Consider the following 25,437-nt stretch of genomic DNA (forward strand, 5'->3'; position numbering starts at 1 on the left):
ATAACTGAAACACACAAAGAAATTATTCACATATCTAATAATTTTGTACATGTAAAAAAAGCAGAAATAGCTGATCTACAAGCAAAACAAATATTATTTGAAAATGTGTGAACATTTTAACATGGAAACGAGTATGACGATTATGCAAATATAATTGCGATTATCTCAAATAATTGCGATTAGACGATTATGTAATAATTGTGACAGGCCTACTAATAATAATAACAATAATAAGGATAATAATAATAATAACTAGACATACTCCTCTTTCCATCGGGGTCTGCGTGGATTTTGCGAATCAGGAAGCCGTTTTTATACAGCTCAGCATCAGCCTGATGGGCAACGCCCACCAGAGGGTTTCCACCACTCACAACACGCTTCAAGGTGTGGGAGGCGGAGTCTGTCCGTACGTCTGACAACTCTGACTTATGATGCTCCTCCTCATCGCTACGGGAAGGGAGAGGGGACAAACTTCATGTTAGATGTCAATATGGATTAAACATCATTGTGACACACACACACACACACACACACAGACACAGACTCAAAATATTGTGTGCCAGGGAACATGTTTCAACAAATATTCCAAATATAAATATATCATATTTTTTGAAAATATCAGATCTACAAGCTCACAACCTGTCACAACTTGATGCGTTGTGAGCATGAAAATAGGCTATTTTCAAACAGTCTAGGGTATTAAGTGGTAAAACTGTCTGCTTCTTTTTGGGCTTGTTTTCATAGACCTGGTTACTTGTTCCTCTCGCAAAATCTGGCAGCACTGGGAGAGAGATGGCTCCGGTGGGACTTGGTCAAAGACCAACATTCACTCTTTCTTGTGTTGTGTCCCTAGATGCCAGTGCGATGTGTCAGTGTGTTTCCAGCTATGCTAGCTATCACACTGGCTACTGCGGCTAACACACACACAGCGTATACACTATACTGCTGTCATCTGTTGCTAAGGAACAGCTAGGCATCCTAAATCCACAGAGAGGAGGGGAGGAAAGTAGCAGAACAGAGAAAGGAGAGTGAAATGCCAGGGCTGAGTGTCAGCTTGTTGAGACAGGAACAGATGAAACCTAAAGGGACACTCAAAGAGGGAACGATATTCAGGCTGTTTTTCCCATGTTGTTCTGAGGCTTAAAAGCACAGGGACACTTTTGGTAGAGGTTTGGGGTTGTGTACTTATCTCATCAAGATGTTAACTATAGTCCAATTAGCGAGATTCCTTGGATCGTTAGGCTGTTGATTAAGACATTGATAATCCAAAAATAGCCTGTTCATTGACTTACATTGCACGGTAAAATAGCCCTCAAACTCTTTCAGCACATAAATGAACACAAAAAAGCTGATTCCTGCAATATATAACATAAAAAAAGACATCACAAAATGTCAAAACAAATGTCAAGGGTTGATACTATTTGAAGATCGGGATCTGGGTCTTCTTCCTAATAACAATAGCTAAATCAATTCTTATTTAAAAAACAATGCCGTATGGGTTTTGTGATGTTACTGGCAGAATTAGCCTTGTTTGCATTCCTCTATGTGCTAAAATAGAGCCGTTTCACTGCACAATTTAAGTCAATGAGGAGACTATTTTTGGATAATCAATTTTGAATTAACGACGCAACGGAGCAAGACATCTCGCCAGTTGGACTAGTCACTTCATGACAACCTAACTACACAACTTCAACCTCTCCCACAGTGTAATTGACGCTTTGTTGCTGTTGCTTGGTTAGACAAAAAATCTCTCTCTCCATCCACTACCATTATATAAAAAGCTTTTCAGTTGCCATATTGATGTATTCAATTCATATTTTAAACTTGGCTTCAGTAAAAAGGCACATCTCGTGTACTGTATAGTTACTGGGCATAACGTGTTTTTTCTCCAAAAACCTGTATAATTTAACAAGGCAGAACAAGGTGGAAAGGAGCCTGTTGGTTGGTCAGTCAGGGACCAATCAGAAGGCAGATAAAGGGTCCATTTAGCTTTAAACACTTGATCCCTAACGGCCCTATTCTAGGGGGAACATTAGCTGTAACCAGATATAAGAGATTTGGTGTAGAGGGGGAGGAAAATACGGAATTAATTACCAGGTATAAAGGGTTTAAAGGGATATTTCACTTTCAAGCATGTTTGGGCTCATTTTAACGTTTACTCAGCCTTCCTGGGTTTGTATAGGAAGGGGGTGTGTCTGATAAAATGAATATCTAATATCTAAATATTGAATCAAGCAACTTAAAAAGTGTCCTTGATAATTTGTTATTATAGTATTGAAAAAAAGAAGCTACATTATTTCCCCCCAATTTTTATTTATTTATTGAAATCAATATCAAATTATAGATTTGAATATATATATATATATATATATATATATATATATATATATTCCTTTAAATGGATTTGTTTTATTAACTGTTGCAGCCCTAGATCTTTGAGCTTGTAACCCCCCCCCACCCCCAAAAAAACATAGCTTGCCGATTATTAATTTCATCAAAAAGTAACCGACAGAATAATCACTAAGAAGATATAGATAAATGCAGCAGTGTTCATTTTGACAGCAAATTCTGATTTAGTCTTTGTCTTTTGAATAACACACCATTTAGTTTTAGTCCTATTTTTGCGAACGCGGGAGGAGGCGACCAAGTGGAGCTTACTATGTAACCCTGCTTGGGTTGTGTCTCTGTCTGTGTCTCCGTGTGCACTGCCTGTGTGCAGCTCCTCTGAGATAAGTAAATGTCCAATTTAGACGTACCATACATCAAATGAAAGGTCTTTGAAAACTGAACACACCTGTCAAGGTTGCGTTTAAGCCCGCCCCTTCCCCCGGAAGCCACGCCCCGGAGAAGGCTCCTAAAAACTCCCCATTGAAACCCCATGTTAAATGAAAAGTGCCCGAATCGCTCCCAAACTTTTTCTACCCCCCCTAAGTGGGGGTCTACGAACAAATACATCGGGCTCGGATTTTGGCTCCGCCCCCCGGAAGTGGGTGAAACAGGCACTTCAAACACTTTGTTGAATTGTTCAAAAACATTCCAAGTTTTTTTTTTGGGAATTTGTATTTTTCTAAGATGCTCCTTTTAACGCAGATTTAAAAAAAAAACTTTTTTTTAAATATTTTTTTTCATTCTTTTTTTTCTTTTTTTGCGTTCGCTTACCGCGTTCGCGCGTCTTACTTGTAGTCAACTGAAATTGTTCAGTCTTAGTCGACTAAATCGTATTTTAGTCTCGTCTTAGTCAACAAAATGAACACTGAAATACAGCATGTGACAATATCGTCTCTGTCGGGTGGAAACCTCATACTGTATGTCCAAAACTGTAACTTTTCAGGATTGAAATTCAAAAATAGCAAAGTAGCAGATCTACAAGCTCAAAATTCGACCTGCAGATCTGCTACTTTTGATGCTTTTGTGTGCTGCTGTAGTATGATCAAGTAGAGCATTCATTTATGAAAAAAACAAAAAGTTAAAATATGGAGATAAGAGGTTTCTGCCCGACAGCAACAATATAGAGTATGAGTGGGATGAAGGTGTGCACACATACGCATAGGCGCACGCGAGCACACACACGCGAGCACGCACACGCGCGAACAGGAGTGGAGAAGTTGACCTGTAATTACTGCCAGTAGGAAATAAGAAACCGGTCTCCATGGCAACAGAGTTTTAAAATTAGGGTGTCAGGGTAGTATGGAGGGCCAGGTCATGAATAGACCATTAACACTCATGCACGCACACACAGTGCACATGTACTGTACACACACACACTACAATATAACAATACTATTTATCTCAAACACACACACACACACACACACCCACACACACACACACACACACACACACACACTAATCTTCTCCCAGGAAGGAACTTACATGGTCCACTGTAGTTTCTCATTCTTAATGGAGCTGTACAGAGCCTGGTGAGAGACGAGAGAGAGGAATTAGATTGATTGATTGAGTGTGGGTGCGTGTGCGTGCATTTGCGCCACTCATGTCCTCCCAGTAGGGGCTCCTCACTACAACAGCAGCGACAACACAGAAATGTGTGTATGTGGTGAGGAATCAATTGGCATAACGACTAAAACATTTAAATAATCTAATATTAAATTCCAATGTGAATGCATTTATCTTGCCAATGCCAACTATGAACCAAAACAGGAACTTCTTTCCTGCTCAACTTGACTTCACCACCGATGCAATTACCAACACAGATGCATTCTCCAGCGGTGGTAAAAGTACTCACATTAATTAAATAAAAGTATCAATACTGCAATGTAGAAATACTCTGTTACAAGTGAACGTCCAGAATTCAAAATGTACTTGAGTAAAAGTACAAAAGTATTGGCATCAAAATATACTTAGTACCAAAAGTAAAAGTACCCATTGTGCAGAATGTCCCATTTCACAGGTTTCAAATGTATAAAATGTATACAAATCTTTTGAAAATAGCAGATCTATAAGCTCACAACGTGTCGCATCGCGACACGTTGTGAGCTTGTAAAGTTTAAATAGGGCTGAAGTGGTTAATGTACGTTTTGTAATAATAATCCAAATCTACAAAGTAACTAACTCAAGTTTTAGTGGAGTAAAAAGCACAATATTTGACTCTGAGATGTAAAAATAATTGAAATTGATTGAAAATACACCAGTAAAGATAAATTACCTCAAACATGTACTTAAGTACAGTACTTAAACGTACTTAGTTACTTTCCACCACTGGCATTCACTAACACGACAGGGAACAAATGACAGCATTCCACAGCCCTGAGTCAGTCTGGTCTGTGATAAAAGCTGCTTTCTGACCAGGGATGTGAAGGGACATTATTTGTAGAGCACGACAGTTTCTCCGGTCCTATTCTGATCCCGATTTTGGAGAGTCCTAAACAACCAATTACTGTCTCTGCCAGGCCGAAAGGCATGGCCGAGACTATGTTTTGCACCCTGTCCGTCCGTCCGTGGTTCCGTCTGTGACCAGCTAATCTCCGGCACCATTGGCTTGATCGCAGTAAGACTGTGCACACACACTCCCTGGATGCCAGAGCAGAACCTCTGCCCCAAATCTTTCACATGGGCCTGTTACAGCGCCACCAGGAGGCCGTTTTTTGCAAAACAAAATTTTTGACAGTACTCCTACAGATTTTGTCCAAACATCACGCAAATCGGTACACATTAACTCTATAGTCAAGTGATCAAGACCGATCCATCACATTTTTCATATTCCATCCTGATTGGTGAATTCCAAACAACGCTGGCCCACAATAACCTACCTTACCTGGTGGAGACCTGTGCTCCGAGGAGCACCTTTTCTAGTTACCGATGTTTTGAGCGATATTTTGTGCAATTGCAAAACACTATTGAAATTCATTTGAAAATGTTATGATTTGATTAAAGTTTCTATTTGAGAACATTTAACTTAAAATAAAAATAAACATCACTTTTTGATATATTAAAAAATAAGTATATATATATATTAAAGGTAAATTAAACAGATTCATTATGGTCATATTAATCTTAACCCCTTAAAGCTGCAATGCATAACTTTTATGTGCAACCCATGTTGTGAATCTGCGTGAGTGAGTGCCCACACTTCTTCACTACACAGTGTATAACATAAAGCCTGTTTGGGAAGAGCATGAATTGCGCTTTGTCCTTCCAGCAGTACCAGTTGTCAACCAGTAGGTGTCCTACCTGACCACAAGATCTGAAGAGTAGGCAGACCAAGTCTACCCCCTGCAGATGTACTAGTTGTATTGTATTAACGTACCTCTACCATATACACATTGGTAATTATGTTACAGATAATTAACTATAGATAATTTTTGAAGCAATTATTCTAGCAATTATTCTATTGATTACCTTTTCGATTCATTGAATAATCAAGAAGAGCAACAAATTGAATATATGTTTTTTATAATATATTAAATTGATTAGTCTAATAAACATCCTAGACATACTCCATACTTCGTTGAACAACTATAATTTACCATAATGACATGCCGGAAAAAAAGAACAACAAAAAAAAGAAAGAAAATATTATTTTGCTTATTTTATTCAAATCAATTATTAGTTGGATAGACTGTTGGGTTGTTGTACCTTGTCCTTCGCCTTCTTCTTGCGGGCCTGGGGGTGGTTATGTGCATCCTGGGTCTTTCCCAGAAGGTCAGGGAAGGCCAGGGGCCTCAGGGAGCGAGAGCGGGGGGTTCTTGGATAGCGGAACGGGTCAGTGCCCCTGGCCTCCCGCCCGGTGCGCACCGAGCATAGTGAGCGCGAGCGCGAACGCCCACCAGTAGAGTGGATGCTGTTGACGCCAATCATTATGACACACCAATGGGAGACACGGGAACCCAAGAGGAGCTAAGTCAAGGTTACTCCTGTTTTTGTTGTGTTTTTCTCGAGTGTCTTTGTTTGCTTATGTGGAAAAGACCCCAAAAAGGTGAAATGTGTATAGAGGAAATATGTGTATGGAGATGCAAATGTCTCCACCAAATTGTCTTTTTTAATTGATTAATTTTATGAATCGTCCTTCTCTTACATCTTACATCCCCCACCCCAAAAAACTATTTGAATAATAGGCTTTCTTTTTTCCTCAGAGCACTGAGATGACAATGGCAAATGGGACAGACAGAGAGAGAGAGTATAACATACAACAGTACAATAGGACCAAACACAACCAAACACAACCAAACACAACGCTCCGCACAGATCACAGAACTTCCAAAACTATCTTCTTTAGAGACTAGACTGAGACTATCTTTACCAGCAGACACAGACAATGTACTGGTCCGGGAAGAAGAGTCAGGGAGACGGACCAGACACTCTGGACTTCATCCAAATCCCGCTGTCAGATTGTATTGTCTGGTGTAAGACACAATTGCCTTGGATGCCAACACAAATTAATAACAACAGTACCCCTTACTGTGTGTGTGTGTGTGTGTGTGTGTGTGTGTGTGTGTGTGTGTGTGTGTGTGTGTGTGTGTGTGTGTGTGTGTGTGTGTGTGTGTGTCTGAAGTGCCGATCTCCAGACCTACGCCACAAGAGCCTGAAACTCTGTATCAAGCCCTCAGCAGAAGCCTAGCGTCTGCATTATGGATCTAGCTCTGTTCATTATGAATGAGGAGAAGAACCGGCAACCGTTTGGGAGCGTGCCAAAAATCCAGCGTTGTGCGTGTTTGCTTAAATAGATGAGATTTCACGTGTTTTATCACACCGTTTAGTAAAGATATCACACCGATATATAGCAATACCTGTTTGTCCTTGAGGCATGTGCGATTATGTACTGTTATTGTGTTTGTTTATTCTGCTGCATGCAAGATCTTGCCGTCTCTGTAGCGTGTGTGAGCTGTGTTGGTATTTATTGCACTGGGTGGATCTTTGGATTCTGAGATAAGAGCTGAAACATCAGACACTGAATATTCATGGATTCTTCAATGAGTGTGTGTGTGTGTGTGTGTGTGTGTGTGTGTGTGTGTGTGTGTGTGTGTGTGTGTGTGTGTGTGTGTGTGTGTGTGTGTGTGTGTGTGTACAGTATGTGTGTGTGTGTGTGTGTGTGTGTGTGTGTGTGTGTGTGTGTGTGCGTGCCACTGACAATTTGCAGTAAAATCCCTCAAAGTCACAACAGAGACACGGCACTAGTCATAACACAAAGCAAAGGCTCATGTATGTGTAAACATATCGTATTATGTCATATTCATATAGGTTCAGTTATACACGCTGTCCACGTCTGTACGTACACCGACCTAAAGGAACAACCAAAACATTGACCAGAGACAAAAATGTACATCCCTCATGTCAGGGACTCCGACACGGATGCAAACACAGCCCCTCAGACAACACAGATAGACAAACTGCACAGATAGACAGACAGACAGACAGACAGGTGCACAGGAGCGTAAATCACCAACACGGTCTCAAATAGAGAAATCCCCAAAATGACGTCACTGCCACCAGCACCACACCAAAACAACCCCTTGACTACAGATGAAGCAATGAATGAAACAAGACTAGATTAGGAGACAGAATAAAGCGACGGAGATGGAGAGAACGAAGAGGGAACGATTGTTCGTGTCCTGTTGCTCTCCCAACACAGCCAGGCGGATTTTGAAGAAAAAACAACAAAAAAACAAAGAGAGACGAGAGAATCCCTCCTGTCTTATTTATCCTCTCTGTCTGTCCATGTTTTTTTCTCTCCTTCCAACAGTATCACGAGGGGGAAAAAGGTTGTTATCTCTCCATCTTCTTCTCTGGTTTGTATCTGGTCGTCCTCTGTGCCTCTCCTCCCTCCGACTGCGTGTTTATCACTCTCCCTTTTCACTATGTCTGTCTGCCCCCCCCCCCCCCACCCCTCGCTCCGCCTCGTCCCCCTATCCTCAAAACTTAACCCGCAGTTTCCCTTCTTCTTTCTCCTTCCTCCTGTGTCCACCTCCTTTACCGATTCCCTCTATCAGGTGTGTGTGTGTGTGTGTGTGTGTGTGTGTGTGTGTGTGTGTGTGTGTGTGTGTGTGTGTGTGTGTGTGTGTGTGTGTGTGTGTGTGTGTGTGTGTGTGTGTGTGTGTGTGTGTGTGTGGGGGTGTGTGTGTGTGTGTGAGATGTTCCTCTCCTGTGTTTTTCTACTCTTTTTTCACCTCCCTCAGTAACTGGTGTCTTACAGCCACAAGCTTGAAAACAATAATGTGTTAGCAGGCATGAACAGTTTATTAAGGTTCTCTCTCTCTAGCTCTCCCTCTCTCATCTTCTCACTCCCCCTCCCTCTCTTTAGCTCTCTCTCGCTCTCTCTCTCTCTCTCTCTCTCTCATTTTCTCACTTGCTTTTCCCTCTCTATCTCCAATCTCATTTTCTCACACTATTTTTCCTCTCTCTTGCTCTCCTCTCTCTCCCCTGTCTCATTTTCTCTCTCTCTTTTCCCTCTCTCTCTCTCTCAATGCGCATTTCTCTCTGCAGCTGTGGCCAATGGGCACGCTGTATCGGAGCTAGGTCCCTCCCCTGCTCTCCTGTCAATCAGCCAGGCTCCACAGAGCTGGACTGTAATGTACAGAAGCCCTCATGTCATGAACACAGCAAGAAAAGCATTTCAGTTGGAAACCTCATATGTCCAAAACCGTAACTTTTTAGGATTCTGTGAGCTGGTAGATCGGCTGTTTCCGCTATTTTTGTGCGCCACCGTTGTAATTCTACGTGTAAAATAAGGCTTCACTGGTTAATCCGACTAGAACATTTTCACTTATGTAAGATTTTTTATTTATTTGTATAAATAAAAAAATAACAAAACGTATGAAAGTAATCAATATCTGCAGCCCTAGACTACAGGTACATTAGCTACTGTACAGATGGACATACAGACAGACAGACACACTGACAGATGTTTAATTTAAGATGACATTCTAGAATGAACACTGTAGGAGGCCGTGCTTCAGTCTCCTGCTGCTACGCTAGGCAGGCGGTGTGGAGTAATCAAGAAAAAATTAAAGACAATAATATTGCCAATTTTACTTTGTATTAGAGTGATATTTTTTATATATTAAATACAAAAATGTTTATTGTTACTGTCGGGCACAAACCTCTTATCTCCATATTGTAACTTTTTGTGTTTATTGGTGGTTAATTAACGCCCTTGATCATACTACAGCATCACACAAATGCATCAAAAGCAGCAGATCTACAAGCTTGTAGATCTGCTACTTTTGATACTTTTGAATTTGAATCCTGAAAAGTAACAGTTTTGGACATAATAATAATAATATGAGGTTTCAACCCGACAGAGACAATATTGTATATATAATTATAATACGAAATTGTCTTTGTCCTGGACTGGTATTGGACAGTTTGCTTTGAGCTGAACTGTGAACAGTATAGGATAAGGTAGGTGGACATAAAAGTGTCTCACAATTAAATCCTGCAATCCTATTTGTGAATAAAATGTTACTAATAGTAACCAATCTGTATAGAGTATGTTGATACGTTTTATTACACGGTTGAATGCTTGATTCTGATTGGTCAATCACTGAATTCAGCGGTGTGTTACTTTTGAATAATGACCGCTGCACTCAATAACAGACCGCAGTCTAATCAAAGGCACCTGGCTCATATCAATCTGCGTTGCTTGACTTTGTGCCATATCCAACATGGTAGCCATGTAAATAAACACACACCGTCATTTACAGCTAAAAATTGCTCTCAATCGCTCTGTTTTTGAAAACATTTGAAGCGAGAAGTAGACACTTCTATCAACACTTCCCGTTGTTTTCCAAGGCGACCACGTTGCATTGCACGCACCTGGCATAAATTAATGGAATACCTTCATTACCGTAAGCAATGAAATCCTTTGATTTGTTGTTACTTGTGGGTCAATATTAATTTCTTTATTAACTCATTGACTGCCAGAGTTAAACCATCGTCTATAGCCGCCCTTGCCAGCGATTCCGAGCGTTTTTACTAACCTAAGAAAATTCACAACGATCCACCCGCCGATTGCTTTAAAAGACGTAGGGGGGTCTGGGAGAATCGGAAAAAACGAATTGTGCCGCCGCGATAATCCATTCCATAGTTTGGAATGGCTTATTTTCGCCAACAGAAAGCAGAGAAAAAATTATTTTTATAAATCCTATAATACTAAACAAAACCAGCTCCATTTTGTTGTGATCACGTGAAATACACCCATTCAGGATGATTAAACCCCTTAGCTATTGCGTCTGGGTCTAATCGCCCAGTCTGGGTTTATTTCTCAATAATGACCCGCTCCCCATTAATTATCCCTTGCATAACTAACCAATGATGGTTGGTGGTCTACCTACTCTCCCTTCCATTGAGACATTTAGATCCTGTGGTCGTCTGGTAGGACACCTACTGGTTGAAAACGCAGTCGTTTTTTTATATAATTTGTTGCTGTCCGGCAGAAACTCCATTCTTCCGCTTTTGCATTTTTTTCCATAAATCAGTGCTATTGAACACCCTTTACGTCTGTGTGTTGATAAAAAAATATTGAACCAATGAAAAGTATTAAAAAGTGCTTCTGACAAAACCAGCTAACTCCATTGGATCCTCAAACCTTCAGCTAAACCAGCTAAGTCCACCAAAGGAGAGTGGAGTTAGCTGGTTTCGCTGACTCCAGGCTCCACCCCCTTTTGACCTCCAACCTCATTGTGAGCATGGAGGTCCATTCAGCTGTTCTTATCAATGATGAACAAAACCTCATAACTCTACTTTTTGTTTTGTTTTAGTCATTTCCTGAAAAATGAACATTTTGGAGTGAGCTAGTTTCTGCCGGACGGCAGAAATATATATCTGTGGAAACCAATGGGTCACGTGACTATTTTAAAAAAAAAGTAAAACACTGTTTCTCAACATGGGGTTTGGAGACCACAAGGGGTCCAAATAGAAATAGATACACATACATGTGTACACTCTCAAAGAGTTAACACTGAGGATTCTTTTAAAATAATTGCTGTTACTAGAACAAAACGAAACCCGACCTGAACTGACCAGAGTGAGTGTTATTGCCAGAAATGGTTGCACAATGTACATAGGCAGCATCTCAAATTGTGGTGCGTGGTGGATAGAGAGAGAGAGAGAGAGAGCGAGAGAGAGAGAGAGAGAGAGAGATGTTTATGGTCTCATGCAGCATTTAATCTAGCAGTTGGAGGTTGTCTCCTTGCTCTCTCCCACACACACACCATTCCCTGCTCTGTTCCCACTAAGTCGGTAATAAACCCTCTTTCCTTGACCTTTTCAGTCAGAATCACAGGTCTAGAGGACTCTCCAAAATAGAGATGGGCATCAGACCCAAAACTCTGGCATGGATCAGGCTGTACTTCTTCAACCAGAAGAGCCAAAACTTCAAGCGTTCGATAATAATAAAATGATGAACAACACATCCTGGGATACTCACTGTCTGAGACTCTCTGTCCTCAATCAGTTAATTGCCAAGCCCTAATTCACAGTGTGTGTGTGTGTGTGCGCGCGGGCGTGTGCGTGCATGAGAGAATTAGTGGGAGCGTTTAAGTTTGTCCCGACCTGAACCCGAAAGCAGACAAAAACAATAGTAGCTACAGTATAGTATAAACACACACACATGTGTTTCGCCAACCCCTAGGTGGGGTTGGCGAAAGGGCCTACTCTGTGTGGAGTTTGCATGTTCTCCCCGTGTCTCCTAGGGTAGTTAATACCCTCACAAAAACATGTAGTAATCCTGGTCACTATACCGCCTCCCCCATGACAGCCGGGGCGCCTGATGGAGGGGAAGGGAACTGGTTGGAATAACGTGTTCCTTCCACGCGCTACGTCCAACCAGGGAAACTCCCCCCTGTCAGGTGACAAGAAGGTCAGTTGGCTCTCATGCCTGAAGGAAGCATGAGCTCGGCCCTGGCCTCCCTACTGTGGGGTGACAGGTGTAATACTGGTGTAGGGCTGGTGTAGTGCCCAGGATCACTTAGGAAATTGGCACCGGGTGAAAAAAATGGGTTACAAAAATCGCGGGATAAAAATTTAAAAGAAAAAAAAAAACACACACACATGTTGCACGGTAGAACCGTGTACCAATATTAATACTAATCCACTTACACGCTGAATACTGATTAGATGGCTTGGTGTGTGGGAGGACGGACACACACACTACAGGAAGTGAAAGTGTGAAAATAGCATGATGCAAATGAGAATTATGTATATATAGAGTGGTGTTGAGAGCCCTCATAGTGAAAACACAAAGCGAGGGAGAGAAGGAGAGAACACACACACACACACACACACACACACACACACACACACACACACACACACACGCACGAAAACAACAGAGTGGGAGGTGATGATGCTGATAGGAAACAAACAAACACGCACGCACACACTCACACAATACTCAATTTTGGATCAAGATGGCAAGAGAGAATATCTATGCAGCTATGAAAGTGTTTTTATTGCCAGGGGTTATTGCCTGGGGGGCAGAAGAGGAATCCATGCCTCTGCCTTTGATATCCCATCCATCTTTTCATACATTAATATGCCAAACAGTGATGATAATGTAAGCTGCAGTGGTTCTCAACGGGCCCACTTGAAAATCTTCTGGTCATCTGACCACTTGTTATTTTTATCAACGTTTACCCGTCTCTCCTATGGTACCCAATACAGCATGGAATTGTGGATAAAACCGTATCCAACAATAACAACATATTGTTTGTATAAATGTTCGCTTAAAAAATCGATATATATATATATATATATATATATATATATATATATTTAAAGATGTGCACATATTTTCACGATTTTTCAAAAATAGCAGATCTAAAAATAGCAGATCTATCTATCTGCTATTTTTGAATAGCCAAAGTATAAAATAATAGTTAAAGTGGTTGCTTTCCCGGTCTTAATTAAGACCTGGAACGCATCTGTGTCACTTTAGATTTCTTTGGCTATTCAAAAATAGCAGATATACAAGCTCATAGCGCGGCACAGAGTGCCGCGCTATGAGCTTGTAGATCTGCTATTTTTGAAAAATCGTAAAAAAATATTTTTTGTATATTTTTTGTTAGGATTTAGAAACCATTTTTAACACATTCCATGCCAGAGTTTAATCTCATAATGTACTCACCAGTGCCAGCGTTTTATTGTTGTTTTTTTGTTTTTATCATGTCGCCACAGACCTCGCTAAATAAGTTAAAAGTGCGCGTTCATTTGGTTCTAAACACACAGCGGATCCGTGAGAAACGTCCAGCGAAAACAGTTTCCAAATGCGAGCCGCCATCTTGAAGCTACAGCCGATACACGCTAAACAGTGATCAGCGAGGAGAAAAACAACAACCGAGAAAATCGAGTTTTAAACAGGATCCCAGACAGGAAGCGGATACGATCGAAAAAAACGGAACCCGAATAATTCCGTTTCCGACCGGAAACCGGAAACGGAAATGGATCAAAAAAATTCGGAAAGTGCACCTTGGGCGATTACAATGGGAATCGGCGGTTCGCGTAGATCTACGCGACTGGCACGCTGCGGCTTTAAATAGGTTCGCGTAGATCTACGCGATTGGCATTCAATGTGTTAAGAATCGCCTCAGGTCTTAATGGGTTAATGTTTCGGCAATTATTTGGGGGGGGCACTTTCAATATCCTCATGGCCCTCGAGTGGGCCCCGGGGCCACAGGCTGGGAATCGCTGATGTAAGGAAAAAAAAACAAGTTCAACTTTTCTCCAGGTGACGAGAATGTCACCGAACGCAGCACTTGATGATCATGCTGTGTGCCTTGGCAGCGTAAAGGAGCTCCATCGTGTCTCTGCTCCCCACGTCAAAGTGTCCTTGAGCAAGACACCGTGAACCCCCTGCTACCTGCTGCCGGGTCGATGAGCAGGTCGGCGCCTCACATGGTTTCCTCCGCCGTCGGCAGCGGTGGAAAGTAACTAAGTAGTACATTTACTCAAGTACTGTACTTTTGAGGTGCTTTTTGCTTTAACTTGAGTATTTCCATTTTTTCAATACTTTATACTTTTTTACTCCACTACATCTCAAAAGGCAAATTATTGTACTTTTTACTCCAATACAATTCTTTGAAAACTAGTTGCTTTGTAGATTTTGATTATTATCACAACACAGTAAGTTAACCACTATTTATAGTTCGGCTATTTGAAAATAGCCGATCTACAAGCTCACAACGCGTCGCATTGTGAGGTTGAAGATCTGCTATTTTCAAAAGATTTTTTATAAATTAAAAAAACTTCTGAAATGGTAAATTCTGCGTAATGGCTACTTTTACTTTTGCTACTTTAAGTATATTTTGATGGCAATACTTTTGTAAATTTTGAATACCACACTTTTATTTGTAACAGATTATTTCTACATTGTGGCATTGATACTTTTACTAGTACTTCTTCCATCCCTGGCAGTCGGTGTGTGAATGTGAATGGGTGAATGTAATGTAATGCACATTGTAAAAGTGCAGTGCATAAAAGGCACTATAGACATGCAGACCTGACCTCTCATGTTATCTCTCTCTGTGCTCGCAAGCCTGTGAAATTAATTTCTTTCTCAGCTGACTGCTCACTGAGGTTGACTTTTTGCATGGATTCAAAGGACTGTTGGTCTGAATGTGTGTGTGTGCAGTGGTGGAAAAGTACTGTACTTAAGCACAATGTTGAGGTACTTCACTGGAGTATTTCCAGTACTCCACTACATCTCAGAGGTAAATATTGTACTTTTTACTCCACTGCAAGTATTTGAAAACTTTAGTTACTAGTTACTTTGTTGATACAAAAGATTGTTATACATTTTAGTCATTTGCACACTTGTGAAATGGGACAATTCTGCATAATTAGTACTTTCACTTTTGGTCTTTTTAAGTATGTTTTGATGCCAATATGTACTTTTACTCGTGTACATTTTGGAAACCGGACTTTCACTTGTAACAGAGTATTTCTACATTGCAGTTTTGATACAGTTGTGTTGTGTGTGTGTGTGTGTGTGTGTGTATGTACCTTTAGCTGATCTTTGGGAAAGTCTTTTCCACTGTTGAGTCCTTCCAGGTTGGAGACAAACTGACTGCTAGACATCCTCTTACCGATGTTCTGAACACACACACACACACACACACACACACACACACACACACACACACACAATTACCATTACGTAACACACTATAGCCCCACCGATATATAGGTCTGGCTGATACTGTATATCGAAAAAGGAAAACGACATGCACATCCCGACCTGAACTTGGGCAGGTGAAAGAGAAAAATAGTTTGTTTGGTCACGTGAGAAAATGTCTACAGCTGAAAATGCATTACATCATGTGATCATCTTTTTCTCTCCATTTTGACTTGAATGTTTTCTTTGTTTTGTATTACCTAGGAGTATTACCTAGGAAATTCTAACTATGTTACCACAAAATTTACTGAAATAAACGAAACTAAAATCATGTCGATTGTATGTGGGTTGTATAAGATTGGTGTTCCTCTGTGTTCACTTTAGTCTGAGGAAGAGCTGTGAGCTCCAAACGTCACAGCTTATTGTGGTGCAGTAAAGCATCTGTCGCGTGGGTTATCCCAGTTTTTAACTAATTCTATTATGAAATAGCCGCATCAATATAGGCTTTTAAACTTTTTTCACCAGAAGAGTGCCTTGGTTTTTTTTCTTTTGTTGCAAGCATCTGTCGCATTGGAGCCCTCAGTGTGCGAGTGTTTATTCATTTTTCTCTGATACTGCAGTTATGCAGCCTTATTTTTAACCACTTTCAACCTGGAGTCCCTATTTTGGGCATGACAAAGAGTTGTTTAAAAATAAATCTTTAATATAGTAGCAAAAAACCCTAACCCTAGCTGATCTACAATCTCGATGCGACACCAGAATCAGAATCAAGGGGGAAGCAAGGGGTAAAAGAAAGACACGTTGAGCTTGTATATCACCTATGTTTTCCAGGTATTTTTGCATGGCACTGTTTTATGGCTAAGTATAAAATAGTATAAAATAATATGAAATCGTATGGCTAAGTATAAATAGTATAAGTATAAATAGGGCTTAAGTGGTTAATCAGACAAATCAATTTAGTAGTCGATTATAAAAAAATATATATTTTATTTTCACTTCGGTTAAATGATATGATTGATCATTCGATTCATCGAAAACGTAATAGATTGAATGAATCGATAATATATCGATTGAATAAATCACTATGAAACTGATGGATAGTTGCGGCCCTACTTTCAATGTTCTTTGAGCCTCGGCCCAACCTTTCCTGGAGGTGTGAACGGCTGACGTGGATGTTGAGACAGAACTTCGCACGTCTCCTAGCAACAGTCTCATCTGTGTCACCAAAGTGTGACTTAGAAGAAACATGGATTCACGTAGGATGTGAAACTAAAGATTATAAACCAGTGATTCTCAACCTGTTCTTATTTCAAGGACGCCCCAGTTTGATATCGTCTCTGTCGGCTGGAAACCTCATACTGTATGTCCAGAACTGTTACTTTTCAGGATTCAAATTCAAAAGCACAAAAAGTAGCAGATCTACACGCTCAAAACGCGTCGCTTCGCGCCGCGTTTTGAGCTTGTAGATCTGCTCCTTTTGACGCTTCTGTGTGACGCCGTAGTATGATCAAGTATGGCGTTAATTCACGGAAAAACATAAAAAGTTAGAATATTGAGATAAGAGGTTTCTGCCCCACAACAACGTTATTACTGTATGAGCCTCATTAACTGTTTGTTTTGCATCGAGCGCTCTGTGCGCTGCCTTCACATTCTCAGCCCCGATTCCGGACATAACTAACGTCACATAACAACCTATAACACATGGGCTCACTGAGCGAAGCAGAGAGGTGAATCAATTCACTGGTGAACACTGCAGTGCCATGGTGGAAGACAGTTATTAATTCTGGGTCAATGAGTCCGTGCCCGACCTATTCATAAAAAGAAATAGCCCGAGCCTGGCCCTAATCCAGTTGTTCTCAACCTTGTGTGTGTGTGTGTGTGTGTGTGTGTGTGTGTGTGTGTGTGTGTGTGTGTGTGTGTGTGTGTGTGTGTGTGTGTGTGTGTGTGTGTGTGTGTGTGTGTGTGTGTGTGTGTGTGTGTGTGTGTGTGTGTGTGTGTGTGTGTGTGTGTGTCACTCACATGTCCATGCAGGTCTGTGTTGAGAAGCATGAGGGCACAGGTCAGAGTGTGGACACTGTCTGTAGGACGGACAGACAGACAGACAGACAGACACACAGACAGGACAGCGGAGGGGATAGGAGTGAGAAGACAACCAGAGAAGAAAACATTTAGTTATAAGGGAAGAGTGCCTCACAGTGGTATATATTGTTACTACATCAGTTTCACACACCAACCAAAAACAAAACACATGCAAGCACACGTACGCACTCACGCACTCACGCACTCGCGCACGCACACAAACACACAAACACACAAACACACAAACAAACACACACACGTACCTTCGTTATGTATAGTGGTGGGATTACACTGGAGGTATCTCTTGGAGAAGTGAGCCAACACTCTCTCTCTCTCCTGAGTCTCTCCCATCAGAGCAAACTCCTTCAGAAACGCCCTGCGGGTGAAAAAACAAAAACAACCTTCATCTCAAATCAACAAGAATTACTACAGGCCATTATTTGACTTTTTTTTTTTTACAACATCAGCATAGGCAAGTATGCAGTCGATGTATGTAGGTAGGTACTTTATTCGTCCCGAGGGGGAAATTAAGGTGTTACAGCAGCTCTCATAGAGACATCAATAAAAAAGAAAATAGGCATCTAAGCATAGTCAACCTACAAACTACAGACCAAACACTACTAAGAGTCCGATGGCTTGCATCCCACATTCTAATAAGCCTGATCAAGCCAACCAGATGAGGAGTTGTACAGTCTTATTGCTGCAGGCAGAAAAGATCTCCTATAGCGCTCCTTCTTGCAACTTGGGTGTGACAGTCTGTTGCTAAAGGAGCTTTTCTGCCCTGCCACAGTGTCATGTAGGGGATGAGAGGGATTGTCCATGATGGCCAGGAGTTTAGTCTTCATCCTGCTATTGGCCACCTCCTCCACAGTATCCAAGGAGGTACCGAGGACAGAGCTTTCTTGATAAGCCTTTTCAGCCTCCTGCTGTCGCCTTCCTTGATACTACCCCCCCCCCCCCCCCCCCCCAACATACCACCGCATACAGCACTGCGCTGGCCACCACTGATCGGTAGAACATGTTCAACAGGAGCTGAGCCTCTTCACAAAGTCAAGCCGGCTCTGGTCCTTCTTGAATAGGACATCCGTGTTCCCAGTCCAGTTCAGTTTATTGTCCAATCGCACGTCCAGATACTTGTAGCTCTGGACCACCTCCACATCCTATCCCTCGATGGAAACAGGAGACAAGAAGAAGAAGGGGGCTCCCCCCTTCTTCCTAAAATCCACCACCATCTCCTTCGTTTTGGCAATGTCGAGTACTGTGTGGTTCTGTTCTCAACACTGAACAAAGCTGTTAACCAGTCCTCTGCACTCCCATCTCTTGGCCTTCACTGACACGTGCCACAATAGCAGAATCGTCTGCATACTTCCGCAAATGGCAAGTACTGTAGCTGAATTGTGCCTGAAATCTGAGGTGTAGAGGCTACAAAGGAAGGTGAGCCAGAACTGTCCCCTGGGGGGCGCCAATGTTACTCACCACCCAGTCTGACACACATTTCTGCAACTGCACAAACTGTGGCCTGTTGGTCAGGTAGTTTGTAATCCAGGAAACAATGAGAGAGTCCACCTGCATCCTCAGCAGCTTATCCGCAAGTAGTGAGGGCTGTGTGGTGTTGAAAGCACTGGCGAAGTAAAAAAAAACAAGACCCTCACAGTGCTGCCAGGCTTATCTACAAGGGAGTAGTGGTGGAAAAAGTACTCAAATTCTTTACTTAAGTAAAAGTACCAACAATATTTGCCTCTGAGATGTAGTGGAGTAGAAGTAAAAGTATTGGAAATTGGAAATACTCAAGTAAAGTACAAATACCTCAAAATTGTACTTAAGTACAGTACTTAAGTAAATGTACTTAGTTACTTTCCACCACTGCAAGGGAGTATGCTCTGTAGAGCAGGTAGATGATGGCGTCTTCCACACCAATATGTCTGCCTGGTGGGCAAACTGCAGGGGGTCTAAGAATGTCTTTCCATGGTCTCCATTATGAGGGATGTCAAGGCCACCGGTCTTTCCATGGTCTTCATTATGTGGGATGTCAAGGCCACCGGTCTAATGTGTACCAACTTTTAACCACTTTCAATCTGGTGTCCCTATGTTTGGGCATGTCGTTATAGGCAGAATTCTCAATAAAGAACCAATGTACCAAAGCCCACAATGCTTCACGATGTGACACACTGTGAGCTTGTAAGATAGGCTATTTTTTTAACATTTTATGAAAAGGCTTTAAGTGGTTAAATGTAAAAGTTTTTTCCAAATTGATTTTGTACTTACATACAGATGTCAAAACATCTGTAATAGGTGGTCTAGGGGACCCCAACAATCTGACATCAGTTGGGCTCTACTGATTAATGTAGTTTAGTTTAGTTTCTCAACCAGAGAGGAGGGTCATAATGTCCACTGGAGCAAAAGCACTTGAGAAGTTTCATTCAGTCTGGTGATTTAACCCCAAATGACCCGGTCATTTCTGACCCAACTTTAATCATTACCACAACCATGAGAAGTCCACGTTCTTAGCATTATTCAACCTGTTCAGTTGTATTGTTACACATACTGTTTTTTTCACTATATTGTCCATGTCTAAGAAAGAACAACTTTTCAGTATTACCCGTATTGCCTCGAAGATTATCGGACTTCCCACACAGACACTTTCTGATATGAACAATAAAGCACACGTTTAGCACTCACAATAGTTGACAATGATCATCCCTTACATCGTCCCTTCAGACTCATGCCATCTGGACCAAGATACAGAACTTTTAAATGGCAAAAAATAGTTCTAGTAGGAGTTTTGTCCCCACTAAACATCATATAAGCGAGGCGCTTATACAGTATGATGGTTCTGTGTATACTGGGGACTTCGTGTATTATCTTGGTATTATGTTTTTATGTGCTATGTTGTTTTGTGTTATATGGTTATGTGTTGTTCTGTTGGAACAGACTGTGAAGATGAATATCCCAGACAATAAATACAATTATTATAATTATTATTATTGGTGCTAATAACAGCAGACTGAAAGAACGTTCAGCCACAGCAACGGCTGACATTGCGGGGCATCAATAAACGTTCCGTGCGCTGAGTAAGAAGCGCTCTGGGGGACGTGGTATTCCAAAGCGCTCCTCCGCTCACGGACCCTAAAAATGTCAGGAGTGACGTACAGTACTTGAAGCAAACTCAGTGAGTCAGCTATGCATCAGACGGCCAACGCAGCTGTTTTTTGGTAGGTTAACAATTTACGACATTTCAACAGATTGAATATCAAAACTGTCAACGAAACTTGGGAAACGGATTTCAGTCAAGCCAAGTTTAGGGCTGAGCTGAAAAACCTAACGATTGGCCCACACAGTAAACAAAGCTACAGTTTATTTAATACGGTAGCACCGGTGTTGCGGCAGCTAAAATAACCTATCTACAAGCTCACAGCGGGTTGCAATGCGACGGGTTGTGAGCTTGTAGATCGGCTATTGTAGACAGGACACCACGCACTGAATATAAATCAAGCCTTGGGTGTATCAGTGTGTGTGTGTGTGTGTGTGTGTGTGTGTGTGTGTGTGTGTGTGTGTGTGTGTGTGTGTGTGTGTGTGTGTGTGTGTGTGTGTGTGTGTGTGTGTGCGTCTGTCAGTGTGTGTTGTTTTACCTGAGAGCCTGGTCTAGGTTGAGTCCAGTGAAGTTAAAGTGACTCAGGTACTCCTCTGCTACCATCTGACTGAACTCATTACTGGAACACACAGATCAATCAATCAATACTAATAGATCAATCAATCAATCGTAAGTTAAGGTGAGGTACATTTTATTCAGAAAGCACCGTTCAAAACTTAGAGTTGCAAGGTGCTGTACAATGAAACAATCTGGGTATTATCTGCATTTTTTTTATTTTTATCGTTCAAATTTGTGAACATCTTTGAAAATATGTTTTTTAAAGCGAACATTTTTAACTGAAATCTTTGCTTCTGGGGATTCTACAAATGTCTTCTAAATCCTAACAGTTCTTTTGAAAAGAAACTTATGGTGCTATATCATCAGTGGCTCTCAAACTTTTTTCATGTCAAGGACCCCCAAAATGATATGTATTTGCCTGCGGACCCCCCCTCCCCCCATCTCAAAATATTTTGTTCCAGGGACCCCCGGAAGCAAAGATTTGACTTATAAATGTATATATATATTAAAAAATATGCACAAATGTTCACGATTTTTCAAAAATAGCAGATCTACAAGCTATGTATATCTGCTATTGTTGAATAGCCAAAGAAATCTAAAACGACACAGATGCGTTCCCAACAACAAACACAGAACTCACTTCTTGCCCAGGTGTCTGGCTACGTCAGACTTCTTGAATCCCTCCAGGTGATAGAGACGCTTGGCCAGACGCCGGGCAGCCTGCAGGTCAGCCTTACTGTTCCCATTGGCCTGGGGGTCACTGCTGCTGTCTGAGGAGACGACAGGAGAGTGATTGCTGTTTTTGCAGTAGCATTGATTGATTGATTGATTGATTGATTGATTGGATACTTTATTGACATGCTTGTTAACACATTGATTGCCTAGATCGAGTTAACTCGTTTTTACTAGTCTTTAGAATCCATGACTTGATTGCCAAGAACGAGTTAACTCGTTTTTAGATTTTTTTTTTTCTTTTTTTTTTTGACCCAAAGACCAAGGAGATATGATTTTTCGAAGATCTAGACTCCCATCCGCTTCCTTGTTAACTTAAAACTTAAAAATTCTGTATCTCGGCTACTGAGTACTTTTTTTTTTCAATGAAAAATCTCTGGCAATAAACTGCAAAAAATCTGAAATAATTCTGGCAGTCAATGTGTTAAAGGTAGGGTAAGTTATACGTTTTGGTTAAAACAAAACTATTTTTTTTGTTAAAAGGTTAAAGCACTATATTCTGATAGTACTCATTGCTATAGAGTGTTTGTTCAGTAACAGGAGTCTCCCTGACTCTCCAGCTCTTTAACAGAAAATGGATGTTCAGGTAGGTGACAAACTGTCAGCCAATCAGGAGCGAGTACCCATTTATCAGCTTAATTTTCATAGTGTTCCAGTTCCAATTGTGTCTGCTCATTTCTTTGCGTCATCACTTCCAATTCCACGTGTTTAATCTGTATCCTGTCTGAGTTCTCTATCCTGATTGGATACAATTGGTATCCCGACCTGAAAATGCATTTTCTGTTTAATGAAGAGCTGGAGAGACATGGAGACTCCTGTTACTGAACAAACACTCAATAGCAATGAGTACTATCAGAATATAGAGCTATTTAACACTTATTTTAACCAAAGAAAATCATTTACCCTACCTTTAGTACAGGTAGTACAGTCAAAAGTTATGCTAAAAAGATGACACAAAAAGCCCCAGGGCCGTTGTGGTCCTCTGTACTCAATTCATCAGTAATACATATAATAATACAGCCGATACAATACAGTACAAAATATACGACAAAACATAATGGACTAAAGCTCAGTAGAATCATAAGGTATATTTACAGAGAAAGTAAGGGAGGGGGCGGGGGTTCTACTAACAAGGTGTTCAAGGAGTTAAACTATGCTCACTTGTATTTTGACAAAAGGAATTATTTTAGGTTCGTTTTGATCCTCCTGTCTTTTGGTTCCACATTTTGGTGGCAGCATAGTAGAATGCATTTTTACCCATTTTAGAGCCCAATTTTTGGGGGGAACGAGGTGCTATGCTTGTAGTTTGACAGGTATCTGGACACTGGTCCTTAGAGTATCTTAAAGACCAGGTCCAGCATAATACAGGAATCATGTCACAACATTGCTTGATTTATACTTGGTTGTGCACCGAAAATAGCCGATCTACAAGCTCACAATGCGTCGCAGAGCGACACATTGTGAGCTTGTAGATCTGTTATTTTCAGTGTGCAACGCAGGCACGCAACTAAGTATAAATAACCCTTCAAGATCACACGCATCAGGAAGAACTGAAAAACGGTATGAAAAGGGAAACGTTATAGCGCTTATAGTTCCACTTTCACCATGATCATGGATGGCTGGGAGGTCATTATAAACCTTGTGTTTTTCAGCTTCCCATTAGAATCTGGGGAACAGAAAATGTGATCTCAGAGGGTGTGGTGTCAGTCCACAGAAATTCCACTCCAAATGAGAGCCAGCAGCAGCAGCGTGTTGAAGCAGTGTTAACGTCTTCTCACTGCCTTCTCTTCTATCCTGCCTTCTCCTCTTGTTCAGACTAAAAGCTCACTTTTTCATGTCAAGGACCCCCAAATGTATATGTATTTGGATCAGTGGTTCTCAAACATTAGATCAGTGGTTCTCAAACACATTCATCATGTCATGGACCCCCAAATGTATATGTATTTGGCCGCAGACCCCCGTAAGAGAAGATTTGTGTTGTCAAAACTTTTCACCGTCAAAAATAGCCATTCTACAAGCTCACAATGCGACCCGTTGTAAGCTTGAAGAATGGCTATTTTCTAATAGCTTATGCGTTGATAATGTAATTAAAGTGTTTAAACTGCTCTAAATCTTTCTGGGGACCCCCTGGAACCCCCTCAAGGACCCCCGGGTCCACTTTGAGAACCACTGTTGTAGATCAAATTAAGCGCAATAGTATTATCATCATACCTCCTCCGCCCAGGGCCAGCCTCTCAGCCACATCTGCCTGGGGCCACTGCAGCTCTGGGGGCCGGTGGACTGGCTTCTCCCTGGACACAGAGACATGGAGAGAGATGGGTCAACCAAGAGCTGAGCACATACACACACACATACACACACACACACACACACACACACACACACACACACACACACACACACACACAGTTCTGAACCAGCACATTAACACAATACTTCTAATTCTCAACCTTTTTTTAATTTCAAGGACCCCCAGTTTGATATGCATTAGGCCACTGACCCCCATTTGATACAAATGTTTTCTTTAAATCTCTGGGACCCCAATCTGTGGCACAGTGATTTTTGTAAACTCTCAGAGTTACAGACCCATAAGGGTCAATTTGGACCCCTTGGTGGTCCCCCAGACCAAAAGTGGAGAAGCAGTGCATAATGTACCATTGTTCCTTCCAGTGGGAAGGACTACAGTCAGACAAGAGTGAACACACTTCGATACATCCTCTATGGACACAACTACAGTCAGACAAAGTGAACACACTTCAATCCATCATGAAAAAAAGGACCAGAGGTTTGTCATGGGTCACAGTCTAGGCCACAAGTCTAGCAGAACTCTTTGATGACATAAAGTGAGACAGTGTTTTCTTTTTACTAAAGCGGCTTCAAAGTAGTAGTTTCACTGGACAGAAATAGGCGAACATTTGGAAAAAAAATAGAACATCTACAAGCTCTCAACGCATCTTGGCCCTTTTCACTATTTGACGTTTAACAAAGTAGGGTTTGACCACTTAAACCCTATATACTTAGTTTAGCAAAAGTCCTGCAGGGGTGTACTTTATACTAGGCTTCTTTTTTCCCCCTATACACCAAATATCTTTGCTGAATATACTGTAGCTGATCTACAAGCTTACAAGGCGTAATGTTGTGAGCTTGTAGATCAGCTATTTTCGCTCAACTTTAGCCACGGAATAGGGACCATGTGTGACCATGGGTGCATGTAGTTAAGACTCATGCAAAGTTGTTATTTTTTTATTTATCGTTTATTTATGCAGGGGAAGCCTTATACGTCAGAATTTCCTTATTAAAGACTTTTATTCACGTTTTTTGCATGAACTCTGCTGCCCTTGCTAATTTTGCTATACCTCTGTCCTCTAAAAACAAAACAAGCCCCACCGGGAGGACAAAGAGCCTTCGTCCG

At 41.3% G+C, this 25,437-nt stretch overlaps 1 protein-coding gene across 2 annotated transcripts in view; it reads right to left on the bottom strand.

Moving 5' to 3' along the window:
• The window catches only part of psda (pleckstrin and Sec7 domain containing a), a 103,996-nt gene that overhangs the window by 17,932 nt on the left and 60,627 nt on the right, over window positions 1–25,437 (bottom strand). For both annotated transcript variants that reach the window (XM_080448626.1, XM_080448625.1), the window contains exons 8-15: window positions 24,237–24,316; window positions 21,934–22,063; window positions 21,274–21,354; window positions 17,908–18,020; window positions 17,585–17,643; window positions 15,454–15,543; window positions 3,874–3,917; window positions 263–447 (exon numbers count right to left, since the gene is read on the bottom strand). In XM_080448626.1, coding sequence (XP_080304752.1) covers window positions 263–447; window positions 3,874–3,917; window positions 15,454–15,543; window positions 17,585–17,643; window positions 17,908–18,020; window positions 21,274–21,354; window positions 21,934–22,063; window positions 24,237–24,316 — 782 coding nt within the window. The remainder of the gene's footprint in view (window positions 1–262; window positions 448–3,873; window positions 3,918–15,453; window positions 15,544–17,584; window positions 17,644–17,907; window positions 18,021–21,273; window positions 21,355–21,933; window positions 22,064–24,236; window positions 24,317–25,437) is intronic.

Source organism: Gymnoscopelus braueri, assembly GCF_963280865.1.
Source record: "Gymnoscopelus braueri genome assembly, chromosome: 14".
NCBI classification, from domain to species: domain Eukaryota; kingdom Metazoa; phylum Chordata; class Actinopteri; order Myctophiformes; family Myctophidae; genus Gymnoscopelus; species Gymnoscopelus braueri.